Source organism: Triplophysa dalaica, chromosome 8 (genome assembly GCF_015846415.1).
Source record: "Triplophysa dalaica isolate WHDGS20190420 chromosome 8, ASM1584641v1, whole genome shotgun sequence".
Lineage (NCBI taxonomy): Eukaryota > Metazoa > Chordata > Actinopteri > Cypriniformes > Nemacheilidae > Triplophysa > Triplophysa dalaica.
The window spans coordinates 16,800,317-16,821,167 of NC_079549.1; the positions used below are offsets into that span (position 1 = coordinate 16,800,317).

Here is a 20,851-nt window from a genome sequence, read left to right on the forward strand (position 1 = left end):
TCAGGTAGACGAACTTTTCCTCCAAACTACGCATGCCCAGTAGAGTCACGTCCAAGTCGTTCGTGCACGGATATACTTCTCATTACTTCCATCCATAGTACGGTGACGGGTCTCTAGCAGCCTGACACAGGAGAGAGAGAGCGGCTGGAGGCAGTTAAGGGAGGGGGGCAGCAGCAGCAGCAGCAGCAGCAGCAGTCAGTCGATGCTGGTGACGCAGGAAAAACACCCGACAGCAGACAATAAACCAATGATCTGATCGCAAGACGGCCGTGTTATTTATAATCGAGACAGCCAAGCGTATGCACACGGCGGAGAAAATATTTAACAGCACTTAAATGATCAAATCTGGGGTCGTATGGAGGAAAGATCCAGTTTGATTCTGGGTAAGTGGGTTTGTGTGTTGAGCTAAATGAAGCTAGCGGCTAATAGCAGATGAGTTGCAAGTCAGTGCTCACATAACGTTAGCTTAGCTTGAACATCTCCATTAACGAATTTTAGGGTGTCCCGTCATTTGTCACCGCTAATATATATGCAGTCATTTCCCAGTTTAGCAGCTCGGTCGCTCTGATCGTATGTTTAATGCAAACAGCATTTCAATATAATACCTCGGATCGGGGAGGTTGCTGTGTGTTGCTAAACTGGAAACAAGTGGTTTTGACGTGGGCAGGTCGTCTGTTTTTGACACCAGTTGAATTCGTTGGTTTTTGAAGGCTGTTGGTTTTAATATTGATCTATATAGTATCTAAAAGGTGTGTTTTGACGTGGTAACAGCTTTACGTTTACTGTCATGAGATTATTGTGTTTTGCTTGAACCCAGCTGTTAGCCGTTAGCACGTTAGCCTGTAAGGCTGGGTTTAGCTGCTGTATTTACATTCAGTTTCGCTTTTATTTTTTACTTGTTAAATTAAGAATGAATAAACAGAAATGATGTCTTTGAAAGCTATGGAGTTATATCAAGGTGTTAAGTGTGGTTAGTAGGATCGATAAACCTGGTATTATTCTGATTTTGTTTGGAAGAGGAAACAGGCCTGAACTACCACAGTTGCAAACTAGGCCCAATGCATAATGGCTGTGTCTCAAAAGCTGTGTGCTGCCCACCCAGACATCGTTTTTGGACACCGTGGGCGCGTTTGTAACGTTCAAAGTGGTTAAATGTCAAATCATAGTGAGCTTTTTACCTAGAAGGCATTTTTGGGTGCACTGATGCCGGTTTTTTTGGGGTAGCACGGTATTTTGACACATCCGATGTCACCTCTTCGTTTGTTATGCACTTTTCTGATATTTATTTCCACCGTCTGGATTGCTTTCCTCACTGTACTTTATAACTCCGTAAGCCACATCTTGGGCATGTAGTGGTTATTATGGTAAAAGTGAACGTGTAATTATTACAGTGCAATATTTTTGCAGTGTAGGCCCAATATATGTAATCGATTTAAGTGATTTAATAGAAATAAAGCAGCCAGGGGAATCTAATGCTATATGTGTTTGTATATTTACAACAATTTTAGTTGTATGTATTCATAATTTTCTTGGAAAGTATGCACCCTATTAGGGGATGTCTTTAGTTGTATCGTTCATTTAAATTAATTTAAATATATATTTTTAAATCAAATAGTTAATTTATTAAATTGAAACGTTCAGATCTGTAACATGTATAATGTAATAGAATACAGAGAAGTCTTTTTGTCTGACTGTTTATGTTGGATGGATTTATAATTAGTTTAGTGTAGGCTTGGTTTTGTCTTTTTATTTTTTATAACCACATCGAATGTTTTACTTTCAAACAACCACAAGAATGTAGTTTCTCAAATCAGCGAGAGCATAAAAAATAATGATTTAGGGTTTATTCAGTTTTTTTTTACATGCAGACATTTTACAACCTTTGTAGAATTATTAATCACATTGTAACTTACTATACTTATCTGCTCTTATCTTTAAAAAAGTTAATTTGTAGCAAATAATTAAATGTTTATGTAAAGTATCAGTAGTTTTGGTTAATGCTGTTTAGTAACACCTAGAAATCATAACATGCAGTATAATGTAAAATAAATATAACAATAACAAGTTCTGTACTAAAAATAAGTATGAATATTTTTCCTGATTATGTAATGCTCTAGAGCATTTGAGCTGGAAATGAACAATTAATTGCTTTGTGAGTGTGATCTCCTGAAACTATTCATAAAAGTTTACTTGTCAAAAAGTGTGGAAACCCAGACTAAAAATACTGACATCGGTATGGTTATTTTTTCAGGTTATGCAATGGTCTCTGCAACATATCCAGTCCCCCAGGTGGTGCTTTCACTTTCAGAAGTGTGCCGGTTCTCCGTCGCTCCTGAGGAGACACTGATTTCTTCCGGTGTACCAGCGACATAAGCAGACAAGATTGCAAAGATCTGCCCCGTGTCGAGTATGACGGCCACGACCCGTGGCTCCCCTGTGGGAGGGAATGATGGTCAGGGCCAGGCTCCGGATGGCCAGTCCCAGCCTCCCCTGCCCCAGAACCAGGTCAGTGGTTCATTGAATGTCCTCTTTTCATGTTTTCAATCACAATGCCACAATAGCTAGACAGTTCACTAACTTCCAGAAATATATCTGTAACCCCCGCATAATCAGTATCCATGTTTCATATCAATGTTTTTGGGGCATGTGGTTATGATGTTTGTCAATAAAAAAAGTGTTTATATTTGATAGAGTAATATGCAATTGCATTTCCTTGTTTGTATGATTAAATGACTATAACATACTTGTACACTACAAGACGCAAGCAATCATGATTTAGATTTAATTATTATTTTTGAAGGTACGGAATTCTGATCAAAGTTTTTGACATAATTTTAGTATTTAAAGGGATAGTTAACCCCAAACTAAAAATTCTGTCATCATTTAGTCTGAAATTTGGGTCAGAAACTTCTGCACCCTAAAAAGTAAAAACACATACGAAAATTTCGGACTGTATGTGCGAAGACCTTTACTCACCCTCTTGTCATTTCAAAGTTGTATGTATTTCTTTATTCTACTGAATACAAAAGGTATTTTGAAAAATGCTTGTAACCAAACAACGGGAGTGCCCAATGCCTTGCATTAGTTTGTGTCTGTACACTAGAAGTAAATGGGTGTCACTCTTCAAAATAGAATAAGTTTGAAATGTCAAGAGGGTGAGTAAATGATGACAGGGTGGATTTAAACAAAACAGTTTGTAAAATATGTTCCTTTATTTGAATAATTGCCAGTCTGTTTTTAAGTTTTTTTTAGTGTCTTATTTATATGTTTCTAAACATGTGGTTGGTCACTTTGCATGTTCTTGGATGGTTTCTTCCAGTTGGCATCTTGGTCCAAAAAAGCCTCTAAAGTGCACCAGATAGGCAGCCTGACTCGGTTGAGTTTTAAATATTTTCATTGTCTATAAACCTTTTTTCAGTTGAATCACCAAACTTCAGGTCTGTTATGAGGTCACTATTATTTTCAGATGAGTCGCCTGCAACTCATTAGGTTATGGCCTTTGCCTGTCCATCCTCGCATTGGATTTCCGGGCAGCAAGTGTAGATCTGTCTTTATTTCATTTCTGATTGAATCAAGGTTTAACAATGCTTTGATGCATCTGCGTTCAAAGAATTGAAACAGCAGCATTATGGCAAAAGAAAAGGCGAGAGGCTCTCTTTGATTATGTTGCAGAGGGCAATTGTTCCATTCTCCGGGGATAGACTGCAGCAGTGTTATCTGTTACACCTGCGCTCACCCCCAGCGCATGTTAAAAGGGACGAATCAATGAGGATGAGGCGCCTGGCAGAGAAAGGCTCACCAGTTGGTTAGAGATGTGTAGCGCCTAGACGTGAGAAGCAAACTGGCTATGTAGGTCAGCCAAGCAGAAGGAGCTTTTTCCAGCACACCCCCACATTTCCCAAGTTCCGCAGGCTCCATTCAGATCTTCCAGCAGAGCTTCAGCCCACATGCATCCATTGACACACTACAGGAAATTGACTTGGAGCATCTTAAGGCCGCTTTATCTTCCTTACTCTCTCGCTCTCACTCACTCCCTTATTCTGTTTTATCCCTTGTACGGGCACATATATACATTGTGCCTGCTTCTGAGAAGGATTCTGGGTAGAACCTTTAGAGCAGTTTGAATAATGTTTTTTGTTTTATGTATGTAGGTAATTATTGACCGTGTTTAAATTACAAGTAAATCTCAGAAATATGACTCAGAACGGCAGTATTTTGGGTGATCCTGTTATATTTAGGTTGATGATTGTAGTCTTAATAGAAAATATCAAGCCTTACCCTATATAAATATATAATATACAATAGTTGCTGTTGGATAGATGTTGTCTTCAGAACCACAACTTTTCAGTAAATGGGGAAAATCTTTTTTTTTTAAATAAACACAAATTGACACGCTCTTTATTACTTTTCATTGCCATTTGACAATCCACAGACAAACATGGAGGCCGACCAATATTAATGATTTATGGAAAAAAAACACGAAATGTGGAGATTTGAGGTTTCTGCCTGACCGCATCAATATGGAAGTTTTGTGTGTTAGAGACTTGGCATATTATTTCATAATCTGCTGACCCGTGTGCATTATAGACATCCTCTCCCAACTCATCCAATGAGAACTCCCCAGTGAGCCCTCCAGATGACCAGGGTCAGGGGGACAGTCCCGCTCCTTTGGAGGAGGAGGAGCCAGCTTTTCCCCACACTGAACTGGCCAAGCTGGATGACATGATCAACAGGTAGGTTTTTATTTCTTAATTGATCAGATGGTGTCTGTATTTGAGTAAAACCACATTTTCTTTACTTTCATGCACAGACCTCGTTGGGTTGTTCCAGTTTTGCCAAAGGGCGAATTAGAAGTTCTTCTTGAAGCTGCTATAGATCTTTGTAAAAAAGGTAATATTCCTTTATATAATATAATTGTTTAATATTCTTACTGCTGAGTTTCGCAATTCTTTGCTGTTTTGTTTGTGTAAGTTGGCTCTTTTTCTCTCTTGTTAACTTTCACCTTTCTCCCAATTGAAATCCTCAGTTACTGTAAATGTCAGCCTCATGTTGGCCTTTCTTTCGTTTTTATATCAAGGTCTTGATGTCAAGTGTGAAGCCTGCCAGAGGTTTTTCAGAGATGGGCTGACAATATCCTTTACGAAAATACTGACAGATGAGGCTGTAAGCGGATGGAAATTTGAGATCCATGTGAGTCCTGCAACCTGAGTTGTGGTGCCATTTTCATCACACTTCTTACATTTTAAATAAACCGTTTTTTATTTGCACATTAAAGTGTTTTGCTAACTATGAAAGACAACCCATCCAAAACTGGCTGCATCTTTGAGCAACTGAGACTTAAGCCTCATTCACACAAGCGCTGATCCCAGAAAATGGCCCAAAATTGCCAGAGTGCCTTCTGTGTGAACGAAAACGCACCCAGGATAGATCCAAAAAATGATTCCGGAAAGAGGACCTAGTAACATTTACGGGATCAGTCCCAGAAAGCCCCCTGTGTGAACGAAAGGCAGAAATAGTGCCTTAAAAGCCGTGTTGTGATGACAGACATCTATAATAAATCGTAAATAAAGTATAGTTAAGCGATTCATTTTTGTTCGTTAGTAAATCAAAAACTAAAAAAATTGTCTACTATTGGTCTTTAGCTAAATTGTGGATAAATGCAAGAGTCCTAATTACCAAACATAAGGCCAGATGCGAGAATAGTGTTCTCTGCTTCTAAACGCAGTTTAAGCTTTTCACATTTTCACGAAAATACACAGCGCTTCAATAAACTTGATCGCTTACTAACTTTAAAACATGTATGCACCTGCTTTGCTCTATGTAAGCCTGTGTGTTTCTGTGCAGACACAAGCCGGGTTTCTATCCAAAGTTGCGAATTTAGCTTATGGTTAAAAATGGAATATCACATAAAACATTTGCGAATAAGCACCGTTTCCATCCAACTAGTCAACCGTCACTTTCCTCTGAATATAATATTTTTCCGGAAAATGGGTTTCCATCTCCCATTATTCACATTAACCCTTTTTTGAAAAAAATAAAAAAACACCTCAAGCGAGTGTAAAAAGTTTTTTGCGAATTAAGCGTTTTTAATTCAAAATTTTGTGATCTCCTCTCTCGTTTCTGAAAGCATGCGAATAAAACCAGTGTGATGGAAACACTGTTTACAAACTAACTCCAATCTTTCACCCAAACATTTTTATGCTTGTTTTTCTCAACAAAATCATTGTAAATATTAACATGATGATCATATACTGACCTGTTTATTTATGGTTTTTCGAGCATTATTTGCAATATGCTTTGGACATATTAGCTGGTTTTTCTTTGGCTCTGCGTGATCTTATTCCAAAATGGTTACAAAATCTAAACACAAAAAACGTCTAAAACTTTGTTTTAAAAAGTCTACAAACTTATATTTAAACTCACATTTTTGTACATCATATTACAGAAAATTATTATACGACGCCTTTTGTGTTGCATTAGGCTATGTTGCAAAAATACTGGCTTCTTTTAACTTTTCATGTATTTTAATTTATAACTCCGTTATACCGAACAATCCTGAACATTTGTCTTTTATTTGTTTTCATTTGACATTTTATTTTTAGCTTCTATTAAGCTTAATCTCGTTGGGCTACAGCCTACCTTGCATTCTTGTGACTCTCCATTCTTCTGCATTTACCAATAAAAATGATAAATATACCAAAAAGTTTGTTTTAAAATTGACGTCTTTGTCATTTGCAAAAGGCAACAATATCTGCAACGGAATAATGCACAAAAAAAGAGATATTATTTAGTCCTATTTCAGCACTAAATAAAGGAAGACAATAATAATAACAAATTGCGCTATTTAGCCACCTAAAAACACTGCAAGGAAATATCTTTCACCATGATCACATTACATTGCAGTATATTACGTCACGTGTCTTTACGGGATCTTCACGGGATGTGTGTGAACACACTTACAGATTCCAGAAAATCACTGGCAGTATGAAATGTACGAACAAAATCTAACGATACCGGGACAAATTCCTGGACATGTTTTCTGTTTATTTTCCAGGATCTGAAAAGGGCTTAAATGTGATGTTATTTTGGTAGCCTACATCTTATTTAGCCTTTGATTGAAATGCTAATGCGTTGATCAAAGAGCTCCTTTCAGTAAAACATAGCCGGGTATTAGGACAAAGCTCTGAGTCATCCCTCTCATATGAAGCTTGTTTTAGCTCTTCCCAAGCTGCTCTTTGATCAGTCTCATTTGGCACCGCAAATAGTTCACTTTCTTACATTTTAAAACAACCCACTCAAAGTAATAAAAGATGCATAATTACATTTCGTTGTCTACAAACAATGTCTCTCTCATTTTTTTCTTTAGCGGTGCATCATTAATAATGCCCACCGACTGGTGGAGCTGTGTGTGACCAAGCTCTCTCAGGACTGGTTCCCTCTGCTAGAACTACTAGCCATGGCCACCAACCCCCACTGTAAATTTCACATCTACAATGGTACTCGGCCCTCGGAGACTGTGCCTGCCGGGGTTCAGCTGGCTGAGGATGAGCTGTTCGCCCGTCCACCTGACCCTCGTTCTCCAAAGGTAAGGAAGTTCTTATGTGATGGAATCTGTGGGAAATGTCAGAGGCGTTTTAATCAGCCACACGTCTGGAATTTGTTGGTCCATGTTGTACTCAAAGCTTTACTTGACATGATTACATACACTTAGATATCTTTGGATGTTTAATGTACATTTATGATGAGCAGGATTTTGGACCAATGGGATTTCTCCGTAGGCGAAGCAACCCATAATGATGCCACAGAATTAAAAGCTATAGAAGTTGACAAAATGTTCTTTATCTGGTTTGACAGAAACACAAGTGGCAAACGTTAGCCTTTGTTTTTCTGCGATACTGTGTTATGGTCATGCGTTGTGTTGTTTAGTGTCGGCTAGTGGGAAGCCAGACGTCCTGTGAAAATGTTATATAATAAAGAATTAACTTATTTGTGCATTCACAAAATACTTCATTTGTTTTGTTTTCTACAGGGCTGGTTGGTGGACTTAATAAACAAATTTGGCACATTAAACGGGTTTCAAATTCTGCATGATCGATTCATGAGTGGCCAAGCTCTGAATGTTCAGATCATTGCTGCACTCATTAAGTAAGAACAGCCGAACATATTTAACCAGTTTTCTTGAAATTGGAATGCATCCTAGTAAACAGGAATATCTGGTTGTGTTTTGCAGGCCTTTTGGACAGTGCTATGAGTTTCTCACTTTGCACACAGTGAAGAAGTACTTCCTTCCCATCATAGAAATGGTTCCTCAGTTTCTAGAAAACCTCACTGATGAGGAATTGAAAAAGGAGGCCAAGAACGAAGCCAAAAATGATGCCCTGTCTATGATAATCAAATCGTTGAAGAACCTGGCCTCTCGAGTACCAGGACAAGAAGAAACCGTGAAGAATTTAGAGATATTTAGGTTAAAAATGATTCTTAGGTAGGATGAAACCCTGGTAGATCCTGTTTCTAAATCAAAACTCTCCTTTCAGTGTTTCTGATGGAATCTGTTTTCGCTACAGGTTATTGCAGATTTCTTCTTTTAATGGTAAAATGAATGCACTAAATGAAGTAAACAAGGTGATCTCGAGTGTGTCCTATTACACTCATCGCCACGGCAATCCCGAAGAGGAGGAGTGGCTTACAGCAGAACGCATGGCAGTAAGTCATACTTTGGATTATCTGAGAATGTTGTGAGCTTTGGCAGAATTTTGAATCCTTTTTTGTATATGTGAACTATTAGAAAATGAAAGTCATTACATGAGTGTTTCTTTCCGTAGGAATGGATTCAGCAGAACAATATTTTGTCTATTGTGCTGCGAGACAGCCTTCATCAGCCACAGTATGTGGAGAAACTAGAGAAGATCCTGCGCTTCGTCATCAAAGAAAAGGCCCTGACGCTGCAGGACCTGGACAACATCTGGGCTGCTCAGGTGAGGAAGGCTGCACACAGTGTTAATGCCACAAAACTTTTCTTTGAAACTGCAGGCGATCCATTTTACAGAAGTTCAAAAAATAAGTAAAACATGTAACTTTATGTTATAAATGTGAAGGATTTGATTAGTAAAAATGACGTTTATATTCTCAGGCTGGGAAGCATGAGGCTATCGTCAAGAATGTTCATGATCTCCTTGCTAAACTGGCTTGGGATTTCTCACCTGAACAGCTGGACCATCTCTTCGACTGCTTCAAGGTTATTTGTTTTTCTGACAATTGTTTGTAAAATGTAGAGAACTGAATGATTATGTTTTGTTAGGATTTAGTATTTTTACGTCTGGTTTACTAGCATCTCCACAGATTACAGAATCTCTGTTCTCAAATGTTCTGGTTTATAGGAGAGCTGGACTAACGCAAGTAAAAAGCAGAGGGAGAAATTATTAGAATTGATTCGTCGACTAGCAGAGGATGACAAGGATGGCGTGATGGCTCACAAAGTGCTCAATCTGCTGTGGAATCTGGCCCATAGTGATGATGTTCCTGTGGATATTATGGACCAGGCCCTTAGTGCTCATATCAAAATTTTGGACTATAGCTGCTCACAGGTACCCTGATTAGCTTTTTGTGGTAGTGGTACTTATGCTTAGGCCATGAAGTGGATTTTTTTGACTGAGATGTTGTGTTAAACGATTAAATGCGTCCGATTGAGAACAGTGTTTTTCTGCCGCTGTAGGACAGAGATACTCAGAAGATGCAATGGATAGATCGATTTATAGAAGAATTGAGAACAAATGACAAATGGGTTATTCCTGCACTGAAACAAATTCGGGAGATCTGCAGCCTTTTTGGAGAAGCCCCCCAGAACTTAAGGTAAATGAACTTGATCAGTTTTAGCATTTTTTTAACATTGGCTTGTTTTTGTACCTTAGAAGCATATAGACGAGAATGATATGTCCAAATACATGCAATTCACCATCAACGTGTTGAGGGAAAGAAAGGAAATGTACTGTAGCAAATGTACCGCTGCAACATCCCTGTTGTTTTTCAGAAAGAAAAAACCTATAAACGTACTAAAGAACTTAGAGGGGTAAGTGGACAGCTGATTTTTGGGAAATATTATTACTAATTTAAACCTTAAGTGTTTGAAATTTTAGCTCATGAGAATTTGTTAAAGAATTGAATTTGCTTTGTGTCCCCTGCACCATCCAATCAAATCTCTATTAAAATCAATGGTCCTTAATTTTGGTCATGCCAATAAATCCTCTTATAACAAGAGTGCTGCTACACTTTATAACTTTACGAACAATAAAAAAGATCACTAAACTTTCTTGTAGCAAAGTTATGATGATTTGCACTCTTCCTTTGGGATGCTTTAAACATGCGGAAACCTGAACTTACATGTTCCACCACTTTTCAACACAATGAGTTTAATATGACAACAAATCCTATTTCTCTGTCTTTGCTTGGGTCGCAGAATATTGCACTCTCAAATTTTACAACAAAGCTGTATTTTCAAACTATAAGGCCAGTCCTCATACAAAATTTATACAAAGCAAAAGAATGTAAAATATAATAGACATGCACATGTAAAAGCAATCATGGGGAGAGAAGTTAATATTCCGATTGTGTTTTTCTTTCTGTGTAGTCAAACGCAGAGGAGCCCACATGTGTTCTATCGGCACGACCTGATAAACCAACTACAGCACAACCATGCTCTGGTCACTCTTGTAGCAGAGAACCTGTCAGCATACATGGAGAATATGAGGCAGTTTTCTAAAGGTTAGTGAGTTTAAGATTGACAGATGTGAAAAGACAGCACTCTTTGAAATTTTCCAATAGAGTTAATATTTTGTTTTATCTAATATTATGCCTACAATATGTATTTATTAGCAGAGCACACGGACTTTGATCCTCAGACGGTTAGGCCAGGAAGTCGGTATAGTCATGTGCAGGAGGTCCAGGAACGACTCAATTTCTTGAGGTATTTATACTTTTATTTATACTGCATTTAAATTTTTATTTATACTGCATGATCATTATCAGAGTTTATATTGGTGTGTAATCAAACCATGTGTGTAAACATAAACATTTTTTTAGTTTCTCCCGTCCCCACTAGTTTCTTTTTGGCTTTAAGTGGTCTGTGTTTTGATCATCAACATGAGTTTTGAGAAGTCAAAAAGATGCTAAAAATATTTTTTAAACATTCTTTGGTTGTGAAACCAAAAGGAAGATGAACACACTAAACAACATTGTTTGACTTTTTGCCAAAACCAGTTCCTCTGGAGGCGAGAAGACTCCATGCATGAAGAATGCAAATTGAAACGTCACCTATAGCAGTTCACTTCCGCAAATTTTACTAGCTTGCTTTTATAATAGTGTTGAAGTTTACATGAACCGAACTTCTGTTTACTTTTTTCATGTACTGTTGCCAAGGTTATAAAATTACAGTTTTTATTTCTTTTTGACCTTTTTAAATTTCAGATCACTTTTGAATTGATTCTTGATGGAAGCAGTTTTACTAGTTTTATTTTGTTTTTATTTATTGAACGTTATTCAAAAGGTTTTGCTGCTAAAAAACTAGAGGACAAAGACTGTTCAATTCATCAGTTGATAAACTCACAAGTTAGACATTTCCACTACAAATGTAGTTTATTTCAATTAGTATTGTGTGTTTACAAAACTATTATAATTAGCTCTTTGTTTTGTTAACCCTCATTTTTATTTCAGTTTATAAAAATCTTTCTGCATCTAGATTTTGTTATTTCTTTAATTCACTTTATGATAACAACCTTGGCTGCCACACTAACCAAACTAATTCTAAAATCAAATGAACTTGGTCCACAGACTCCACACCAAAAGAAGTTGAAAATACCTTTTTAAACACTCACTAAATTGTTAAATATTGCCTCCCCGCAGATTCTTACTTAAAGATGGTCAGCTCTGGTTATGTGCGCCTCAGGCCAAGCAGATCTGGAAGTGCCTGGCGGAGAACGCAGTGTTCTTGTGTGATCGGGAGGCCTGCTTCAAATGGTACTCCAAACTCATGGGGGATGAGCCGGACCTTGACCCCGACATCAACAAGGACTTCTTTGAGAACAACGTGCTGCAGCTTGATCCCTCGCTGCTGACTGAGAACGGCATGAAGTGCTTTGAACGATTCTTTAAAGCGGTCAACTGCAGGGAGGGCAAACTGGTGGCGAAACGCCGGGCGTACATGATGGACGATCTGGAGCTGATAGGGCTGGATTACCTGTGGAGGGTAAGACTCGATTAGAATTTGTGAATAGAAGATAAGTTGTAGCTGCTTATTGTGGGTTGTACACTTGATCTCTGACCCTCTATGTGCTTGTTTTATCCTTAAAATCTCCCACCTTCTTTATTGCCAGGTTGTGATCCAAGGAAGTGATGACATTGCCACCAGAGCAATTGACTTACTTAAAGAGATTTACACAAACCTTGGACCAAAATTACAAGCCAATCAGGTAACAGTCCATCAGAGAGGGAGTAATAAATGTAAGCGCTTCTCACCTTCCCATTTCTGACTTGAGTGCATTTCTGCATTGCAGGTAGAGATCCATGAGGATTTCATTCAGTCTTGTTTTGACCGGCTCAAAGCCTCCTATGACACTCTGTGTGTGTTGGATGGTGACAAAGACAGCATTAACTGTGCCAGACAGGAGGCCATCCGCATGGTGCGAGTACTGACTGTACTCAGGGAGTATATAACTGAGTGTGACAGCGACTACCATGAGGAGAGGACCATACTGCCCATGTCCAGGTATATACCCATGAGGAACTATGAGCGTAATATTAGGAAATAAGCCATTTGTACGTTCACATTTTTCTTTGTTGAGATGACCAGATTCTGACCAAGTCTTTTACAATGTATTTTAAAGGGCGTTCCGTGGAAAGCATATCACGCTAGTTGTGCGTTTCCCAAACCAAGGCCGGCAAGTTGATGACCTGGATATTTGGTCTCACACAAATGACACGATTGGTTCCGTGCGACGCTGTATTCTGAACCGAATAAAGGCCAACAGCACGCACACCAAGATCGAGCTGTTCATCGGGGGAGAGATCATAGACCCAGCAGACGACAGGAAGCTAATTGGGCAGCTAAACCTCAAAGACAAAACTGTAGGCATTCATTTCTCTTTCTCAATTCACTCAGTAGGCACTTTCACACAGTACCTTTGATGTGAATTTAACAGAATTAATGAGCAGGACAAAATGGCAGCAGATCAGCTCTGTCATGTTCCTTGCTTAAACGGTTTGTTCATTAAAAAATCTGAAGACTCAGGACAAGTCTGTTATCATTTAGTCACCCTCGTGTCCTTCCAAATCTATTGTGAAACGAGTGGAGAAATTTCATAATAGACTACTGTTATTTACCCTACAATGAGTCACTGTTGACTAAGGCTATACAGAACCTATTTGGAACAACATGAGTAAACCAAATTTTCACCATTTGTCAGAAAAGTTTAGTTTTGAGGCCAAGTGCAAGACATTCATTGGCAAACAGTTACCTACAAGTCACCCTCTCACCATTTGTTGTTCAAGGACCTTATGTATTTAATAAATTTATTATTTATTTAAAGCTTATCACAGCCAAGCTCACCCAGGTCAGCGCCAATATGCCTTCCAGTCCAGACAGCTCCTCAGACTCCTCCACCGGCTCTCCAGGGAACCATGGGAACCACTTCAGCGATGGGCCAAACCCTGAAGTGGAAAGCTGTCTTCCGGGTGTGGTAAGCATCTTTCATACAGGTGTTAAATTTTTTAGGGTAAGGTATGTTAATGTGTAATTGTTCGTTGGCACAGTTAACAGTTTTTCTCAAAATAAATACTTGTGTGCTGTCATCATCAGAACCCAAGGCTGAATTCTGGGGAAATACGTCTTCAATACTGTCACACATTTTAAATGAAAGCATCTGCTAAATGGCTGCTTGTTTAATTGTGCCACATATAATATAACTGTCTTGAATATTTTGCCTTAAAGTACATTACATCACTTAACCGCTGACATTCTGATTCGTATTGCCTCAGATAATGTCCCTGCACCTGCGCTACATCTCGTTCCTCTGGCAAGTTGCGGATCTGGGCTGTAATCTCAACATGCCTCTCCTACGGGATGGAGCTCGCATTCTAATGAAGCTCATGCCTCCAGGTGCTCTATATGCATCATTAAATTAAACGGCTGCTTTAGGTGCTTATCCGCACTGAACATTGCTTATTGCTCTCTGTTTATTCTTTCAGATAACACCACGGTAGAAAACCTGCGGGCTATTTGTCTGGATCATGCCAAACTTGGAGAAAACAGCCTTAGCCCCACGTTGGACTCTCGTTTCTTTGGCCCATCGCCGTCTCAAGTGCTTTACCTGATAGAGGTTTGCCTTTATAATCAAACACTACATTCTCAGACAAATGGCGGGTTGGTTGTTCTTGTCAAAAATACATTTTTAATGATAAGCCTTCAATCTAAAGAATGTCACTGTGTGTCCCAGGTGGTGTATGCCTTGCTCATGCCTGCTAGCGGAACATTAGGCGAGGATGCTTGTGACTTCCAGTACAACTTCTTGAAGAGTGGCGGCTTGCCGCTGGTTTTGAGCATGCTCACCAGAAATAACTTCCTGCCAAATGCTGACATGGAGACCCGACGGGGAGCGTATCTCAACGCGCTAAAAATAGCCAAACTTCTGCTCACAGCTGTAGGCTTTGGCCATGTAAAGTCCGTAGCGGAGGCCTGCCAGCCTGTGGTGGAAGGGACTATCCCTGTGTCGCCCGTAAGTTGCCCTTGCTTGCCCTAGAAATGACTGACATGCAATGAGTTGTTCATGATATTTTACAATATCCAATATATATACATGTACATATTCAAACAATAAAATAATAAATTTCACATAATGAGCTGTACAAGACAACACATTGTTTAGAGTGGGTGAAGAGTGCAATTGTAAAGTGAAGAATAGAAAAAGATAAGAAGTCATAATGCTAGATCAGTTATCCTATGCATAATGTAATATACAGTGGATCAATCAGATTTCAGGTGCAGAACTAGGCAATGCATATCATTTCTATTTAAGACTGTAACCTTTCTGCCTCTCTGACACTCATCAATCACATTAGGAAGAAGCTGGCTGGCCCCCGGCAGCTCTACAAATGTCAAGGGTGTACTGTGTCTTGTGAGAAAAGACTCACCTACACTGCAAAAGGATTTACTTTCTGTAGTAATAACTAATAAGCACACATGTAAGAGGAGAAACCCCAGTTACAAAAATTGAACTGACCTTAACTCTTTCAATGCCATTGACGAGTTATCTCGTCATTAAAAAAAACTTACGGTTCCCCGCCAAAGACAAGTTATTACGGCAATCAGTGTTTGAACTGTTTTACAACAGGTGGCGCTGTTACACACCTTTGGGAAAAAGTACAGAATCCCAGAACCTAGAACATATGTTTTATCGGTTTTAAATGATTGTTCTGGGTGGAATCTTTGACAAAAAACGTTAATTATCTCTGCTGTTTAATCAAATTATGCATTTTTGAGGAAACCTACCCACATCTACGGAGTGAAAAAATACGAACAAATGAAGATAGAAGAATACGGTTTCTTTTGTTTAAAGGCTGAGACTCTTTTTTTTCATTTGACATATTGTTTGTCCATATATTCTTTTTAGAAACTTTACTGTGAGCCGTAAAAAAAAACGCTGGCGTAGGCTGGCAACTTTTTTTTTAAAAGGCTGGCGGGGAATTAGTTAAGAATGACCTATCGATATACTATATCATCGGGAAGTGCATCAGTATATAAAAACTGCATTTGAAATAGTGTGACTGCATGTTTTATAAGGATGAATATATCTATGTTCTGTTCGGGCTGTCTCTCGTTCAACTGTTTAAAAGCATTACAAATTGCACAAAAGAGACTTTGTGCATCTGTGGGATGATGCTTTGTTTTTATTTCACAGATAAACCAGGCCACTCATGACCAGGCTATAGTGCTCCAGAACGCCCTGCAGAACATCCCTAACCCCTCTGCAGAGTGCATGCTACGGAATGTGGCCATCCGCCTTGCCCAGCAGATCTCTGATGAGGTATATTACACCACTCTAGCACAGTTGTCTTCATAATCCTAAATAAAATGAATGTCTTCACAATCTTCATTAAAAAAATGTATAATATATGATCAAACAGAGGAAACAGAACTAGATTTTTGTTTTATTTTATTGGTGTTTAAGATCTAATGTATCATTTTTGGGGTGATTTGTTGACAGAAATTCAATATAATATACATAACTGTTTCTCCAGAGGTGAATGAAGACTGTACAAGATGAAGTCTCATGTTTTTATAACCTTAGAATGAGTTATTTCTATCGATATAGACTTAGGGTCCCTTACATGGATGGCATGTTGTTTCTCCAGTAGCATTGATCGGACAAACTGAAATTTAAAATTTTACTAAATTTTAATCACTGGATCTTGAAGTGTCATTTTTTTTTAGTTCCAAAAATGAGTTTTCTTTGTTTTAGGCTTTGTGTGTCAAAATAATCGTACGCATGCATAAATGTGTTTTCAATCTCAATTTGTTTTCCTCCAGAACTTTTTCCAGGCCTCCAAGTACATCCCGGATATCTGTGTCATTCGAGCTGTTCAGAAGATAGTGTGGGCTTCTGGATGTGGCTCTGTCCAACACGTCTTCAGCTCGAACGAGGAGATCAGCAAGATCTACGAGAAGGTTCTGCTTCATACACCATCTAGGAAATATACAATGTGCGAGTGATCAGACTCTTACTCAATATTTACGTCTGTGATGTGTGATTTCCTGCAGACCAATGCGGGCAATGAGCCGGATGCAGAGGATGAGCAGGTGTGCTGTGAAGCTCTGGAGGTCATGACTCTTTGTTTCGCCCTCATGCCCACTGCACTTGATGCACTTAGCAAAGAGAAGGCCTGGCAGACCTTTATTATAGATCTGCTGCTGCACTGCCAGAGCAAGTAAGTCATAACACACATCTGGTGAAAAGTAGTGAGGTCTTTCATTTTTGGAAGTTGCAAACTTGTAATTTACGCTTTTTTCTAGGTCTGTTCGTCAAATGGCTCAGGAACAGTTCTTCCTCATGGCCACCAGATGTTGTATGGGCCATAGGCCTCTACTCTTCTTTATCACCCTTCTCTTTACAGTTTTAGGTGTAAGTGTTCTCCACATTCCTCTTCTGATGTCTTATCATTTTTTTTGTGATTACCAGCATTCCATGATTGTGTTGTTTTGTTTTGCAGAGCACGGCAAAAGAGCGAGCGAAGCACGCCGCTGATTACTTCACTCTTCTGAGGCACTTACTCAACTATGCATATAATAGCAACATTAACCTTCCTAATGCAGAAGTTCTCTTGAACAATGAGATTGACTGGTTAAAACGAATCCGGGTACGTTCTTCTACACTCACCTTGGCTTTAGATTTAAAGTGTATAATTTTCTGTAACTCTTGGGTGGACTGATCTTTGGTTTTGAGTGCAAAGTCTTGGTTCTTCTTAGGATGAAGTTAAGAGGACTGGGGAGCCTGGGGTGGAGGAGACCATTTTGGAAGGTCATATTGGTGTCACAAAAGAGCTGTTGGCCTTTCAGACCCCTGAGAAGAAGTACTACATTGGTTGTGAAAAAGGAGGAGCGAGTCTCATAAAGGTAGAGGTTATGTGATGTTTCCTTACTAGATATATCACAAGTTACAGGTCATGTTCCATTTCTGATGTTTATGCAAGTGCTGTCACTTATATATGCCCTTACGTTTTTGTCTACAGGAGTTAATGGATGACTTCCTGTTCCCAGCATCTAATGTCTATCTTCAATATATGAAGAGCGGAGAGTTCCCCACGGAGCAGGCCATACCTGTGTGCAGCACCCCTGCCACTATCAATGCCGGCTTCGAACTGCTGGTCGCACTTGCCGTTGGATGTGTGCGAAATCTCAAGCAGATTGTCGATACCTTAACTGATATGTACTACTTAGGTATAACTGCTATAGGTTTGACTTTTGAGGCTTGAGGATTGAAAATTGTGTGGCAAAGCAAACCTCATCAGATTTTTGCAGCGGTTTACATGTTTTTTTTTAATCTTTCCAGGTTGTGAACCACTTACAGAATGGGAGTACCTGCCACCGGTTGGTCCGCGGCCTACTAAGGGTTTTGTGGGCCTGAAAAATGCAGGCGCGACTTGCTACATGAACTCTGTGATCCAGCAGCTCTACATGATTCCACCCATCAGGAACGGCATTTTGGCCATCGAGGGCACAGGCAGTGAGGTGGATGATGACATGTCTGGAGATGAGAAACAAGATAATGAGGTATTGCCTTACGTACTTTACTGTTTTAAAGTGGTTCACATTAATAATAGCCAAAATGTGAACACTCCAAATTAAACGTCTCTAAAGCAAACTAAAATGAGACTATCTCAGGAAGTGGTCTAGGTATATTCTACATTGTGGTGCGGTATAGACGGTTTCATCTTAACAACACAAACGTTACGAACACAAACCGGATGTTAACTGGGGTTCAGCTGCGGCCGTAAAATGAAATTCTCTATATAGAAGTTTGCACCATTTACTCATTTCAAACCTGTATGACTTTCTTTTTCTGAAGAACACAACACTTTAAAAAAAAGTTGGTAACCCAACAAGAGTGGCCCAATTGACTTCTATTGTATGAACCACATTGTGTAAGACATTTCTAAAAATACAATTTTGTGTCCATTTTAGGCCAAACATAGTCTAAATGCATTTAAACTCAAAAAGTAGGCTAAATGGGAAAATTAATGCAATCTAAATGCAATCTTTTGGCAAGTAATATTTTAATAAGATTTTAGCACAGGACTCTATCACAAAGTAAAGAAATGGGGAGCAGGAACACTCGAGAGGAGGGAAAGCGCTCAGGTGGAGGGGTGTGGCTTGTTTCCCTTTATAATTGGGCTCAGGTGTGCACATCAATCCATTAAATTTGTTTTGCTGGCTGCACTGATCCAAGAGGTTGTTTCACATTTTTATATGATATGTTTATTAGATTTCATTTGATTAAATCTTGAAATTAAATAGGAGCCCAAAATGATGAGTATCATCCTTTCTCAGTATTGAGTGACTGATATATGAAGCCATCTCTGGGTGAATATGCATTGTTGGCATTGTCTGGAGCTGAGGGCATCAGTGTTTAACTCCTGTTTTATCTAGCACAGATTTCAGCAGAATGTGACTGATGCTTTTGTTTTGATTTGATAGACTAACGTGGATCCACGGGATGAGGTGTTTGGTTATCAGCACCAGTTTGAAGACAAACCTTCACTCAGTAAATCTGAGGACAGGAAGGAGTATAACATTGGGGTTCTGCGCCAGCTCCAGGTCATCTTTGGGCATTTGGCCGCCTCAAGATTGCAGTACTTTGTGCCTAGAGGATTCTGGAAACAATTTCGGTAAGTTTTCTTTTTGGGTTGGGATGCTTTGTATGCAATTAGCCATTTTCTTTTGTCTTCAAGATTGTATTGGGCTACATGGTTCTCGGGACTGTGAGGGAACCCTCTTCAAATAGTTTTGGACTGGACTTTGTTTATGCTTTTTTTGCATTTTTTAAACATTGTTTTTCCATCATTCTCTTTGCAGATTGTGGGGGGAACCAGTCAATCTGAGGGAACAGCACGATGCCCTAGAGTTCTTCAACTCATTGGTGGACAGTTTAGATGAAGCTTTGAAAGCATTGGGTCACCCTGCCATGCTGAGTAAAGTTCTGGGCGGCTCATTTGCAGATCAGAAAATATGTCAGGGCTGTCCTCACAGGTATGTCTGAACACAAATACTCCCACAAGATTTTCTGATTTGGCATTTCAGTCTTTGCTGTTATTTTAAAACACACTTTATACTTTCTTTTTTTAGGTATGAATGTGAGGAATCATTTACGACGTTGAATGTAGATATCCGAAACCATCAGAATCTCCTCGATTCCATGGAGCAATATGTGAAAGGGGACTTATTGGAGGGTGCAAATGCCTACCACTGTGAGAAATGCAACAAGAAGGTGTGTGTTCTGTTTTTAATTGATTTATGTTGTGGTTGGTTGATCGAGCGTGTGAGGCTCATGTTGGTGATGTGTATGGCAGGTGGACACAGTGAAGCGTTTACTCATTAAGAAGCTGCCTCCGGTGCTGGCCATCCAGCTCAAACGCTTCGATTATGACTGGGAACGAGAGTGTGCCATCAAGTTCAATGACTACTTTGAGTTCCCAAGGGAGTTGGACATGGAACCCTACACAGTGGCTGGAGTAGCTAAGCTGGAGGGATCTGATGTGCATCCAGAGAATCAGGTAATAGATTTGAGAAAATAAAGATTACTCGCTTCTAACCGACTTGTTTAAACTTTCTACGGTTCTTACAAGATTTCAAGATGATTTTTCATTTACACAATTGAGTTTCTGGATTTCTATGTTTTCACTGTAATGTGCTAGGGGGTGCTATTACGCATCTACTGTTTTAATCATTGTTCCGAATACAGTCATTTTTCAGGTTTTTTAAATGAAGTTTTGCTTATCCATATTTCAAGTGTTGATGGGGAAAAAAAGAAACTAGAATAAAATCATTTCACTTTTAAAGCAGTAGTGTCTACATATTCAAAACAAATAGTGAATGATCAAAAACGCAGCCAACTTAAACACTGATGGAGAAAGAGTTAACGTATTGATTGTGGCTTAAAGTCTGTTAAATTCATTCCAAATAAACTATTTAATTAATTGATGAACTGCCCAATGATGACGTTCATCCTTTCTCAGTACTGTGTGACTGACAAATGTAGCCATCTCTGGGTGAATATGCCACGTGGGCATTGCCCAGAGCTGAGGGCATCGT

General features: G+C 39.1%; 1 protein-coding gene across 10 annotated transcripts in view; it reads left to right on the forward strand.

The window, feature by feature from the left end:
- The first annotated feature begins 21 nt into the window (after positions 1-21).
- The window catches only part of usp9 (ubiquitin specific peptidase 9), a 29,411-nt gene continuing 8,581 nt past the window's right edge, over positions 22-20,851 (forward strand). For 2 of the 10 annotated variants that reach the window (XM_056754471.1, XM_056754472.1), the window contains exons 1-36: positions 22-383; positions 2,252-2,505; positions 4,588-4,733; positions 4,811-4,890; positions 5,078-5,190; positions 7,367-7,585; positions 8,030-8,145; positions 8,231-8,482; positions 8,565-8,703; positions 8,823-8,975; positions 9,131-9,235; positions 9,378-9,584; positions 9,713-9,849; positions 10,028-10,066; positions 10,625-10,758; positions 10,870-10,960; positions 11,896-12,238; positions 12,366-12,461; positions 12,546-12,757; positions 12,876-13,116; positions 13,578-13,727; positions 14,026-14,146; positions 14,236-14,366; positions 14,484-14,762; positions 15,945-16,070; positions 16,574-16,711; positions 16,805-16,971; positions 17,057-17,165; positions 17,254-17,400; positions 17,510-17,656; positions 17,773-17,980; positions 18,093-18,313; positions 19,238-19,428; positions 19,616-19,789; positions 19,886-20,027; positions 20,110-20,313. In XM_056754471.1, the coding sequence (XP_056610449.1) occupies positions 2,410-2,505; positions 4,588-4,733; positions 4,811-4,890; positions 5,078-5,190; positions 7,367-7,585; positions 8,030-8,145; positions 8,231-8,482; positions 8,565-8,703; positions 8,823-8,975; positions 9,131-9,235; positions 9,378-9,584; positions 9,713-9,849; positions 10,028-10,066; positions 10,625-10,758; positions 10,870-10,960; positions 11,896-12,238; positions 12,366-12,461; positions 12,546-12,757; positions 12,876-13,116; positions 13,578-13,727; positions 14,026-14,146; positions 14,236-14,366; positions 14,484-14,762; positions 15,945-16,070; positions 16,574-16,711; positions 16,805-16,971; positions 17,057-17,165; positions 17,254-17,400; positions 17,510-17,656; positions 17,773-17,980; positions 18,093-18,313; positions 19,238-19,428; positions 19,616-19,789; positions 19,886-20,027; positions 20,110-20,313 (5,574 nt within the window). In that variant the 5' untranslated portion in view covers positions 22-383; positions 2,252-2,409. The remainder of the gene's footprint in view (positions 384-2,251; positions 2,506-4,587; positions 4,734-4,810; positions 4,891-5,077; positions 5,191-7,366; positions 7,586-8,029; positions 8,146-8,230; positions 8,483-8,564; positions 8,704-8,822; positions 8,976-9,130; positions 9,236-9,377; positions 9,585-9,712; positions 9,850-10,027; positions 10,067-10,624; positions 10,759-10,869; positions 10,961-11,895; positions 12,239-12,365; positions 12,462-12,545; positions 12,758-12,875; positions 13,117-13,577; positions 13,728-14,025; positions 14,147-14,235; positions 14,367-14,483; positions 14,763-15,944; positions 16,071-16,573; positions 16,712-16,804; positions 16,972-17,056; positions 17,166-17,253; positions 17,401-17,509; positions 17,657-17,772; positions 17,981-18,092; positions 18,314-19,237; positions 19,429-19,615; positions 19,790-19,885; positions 20,028-20,109; positions 20,314-20,851) is intronic. The other 8 variants (XM_056754464.1, XM_056754465.1, XM_056754468.1 and 5 more) reach the window with 5 other exon arrangements.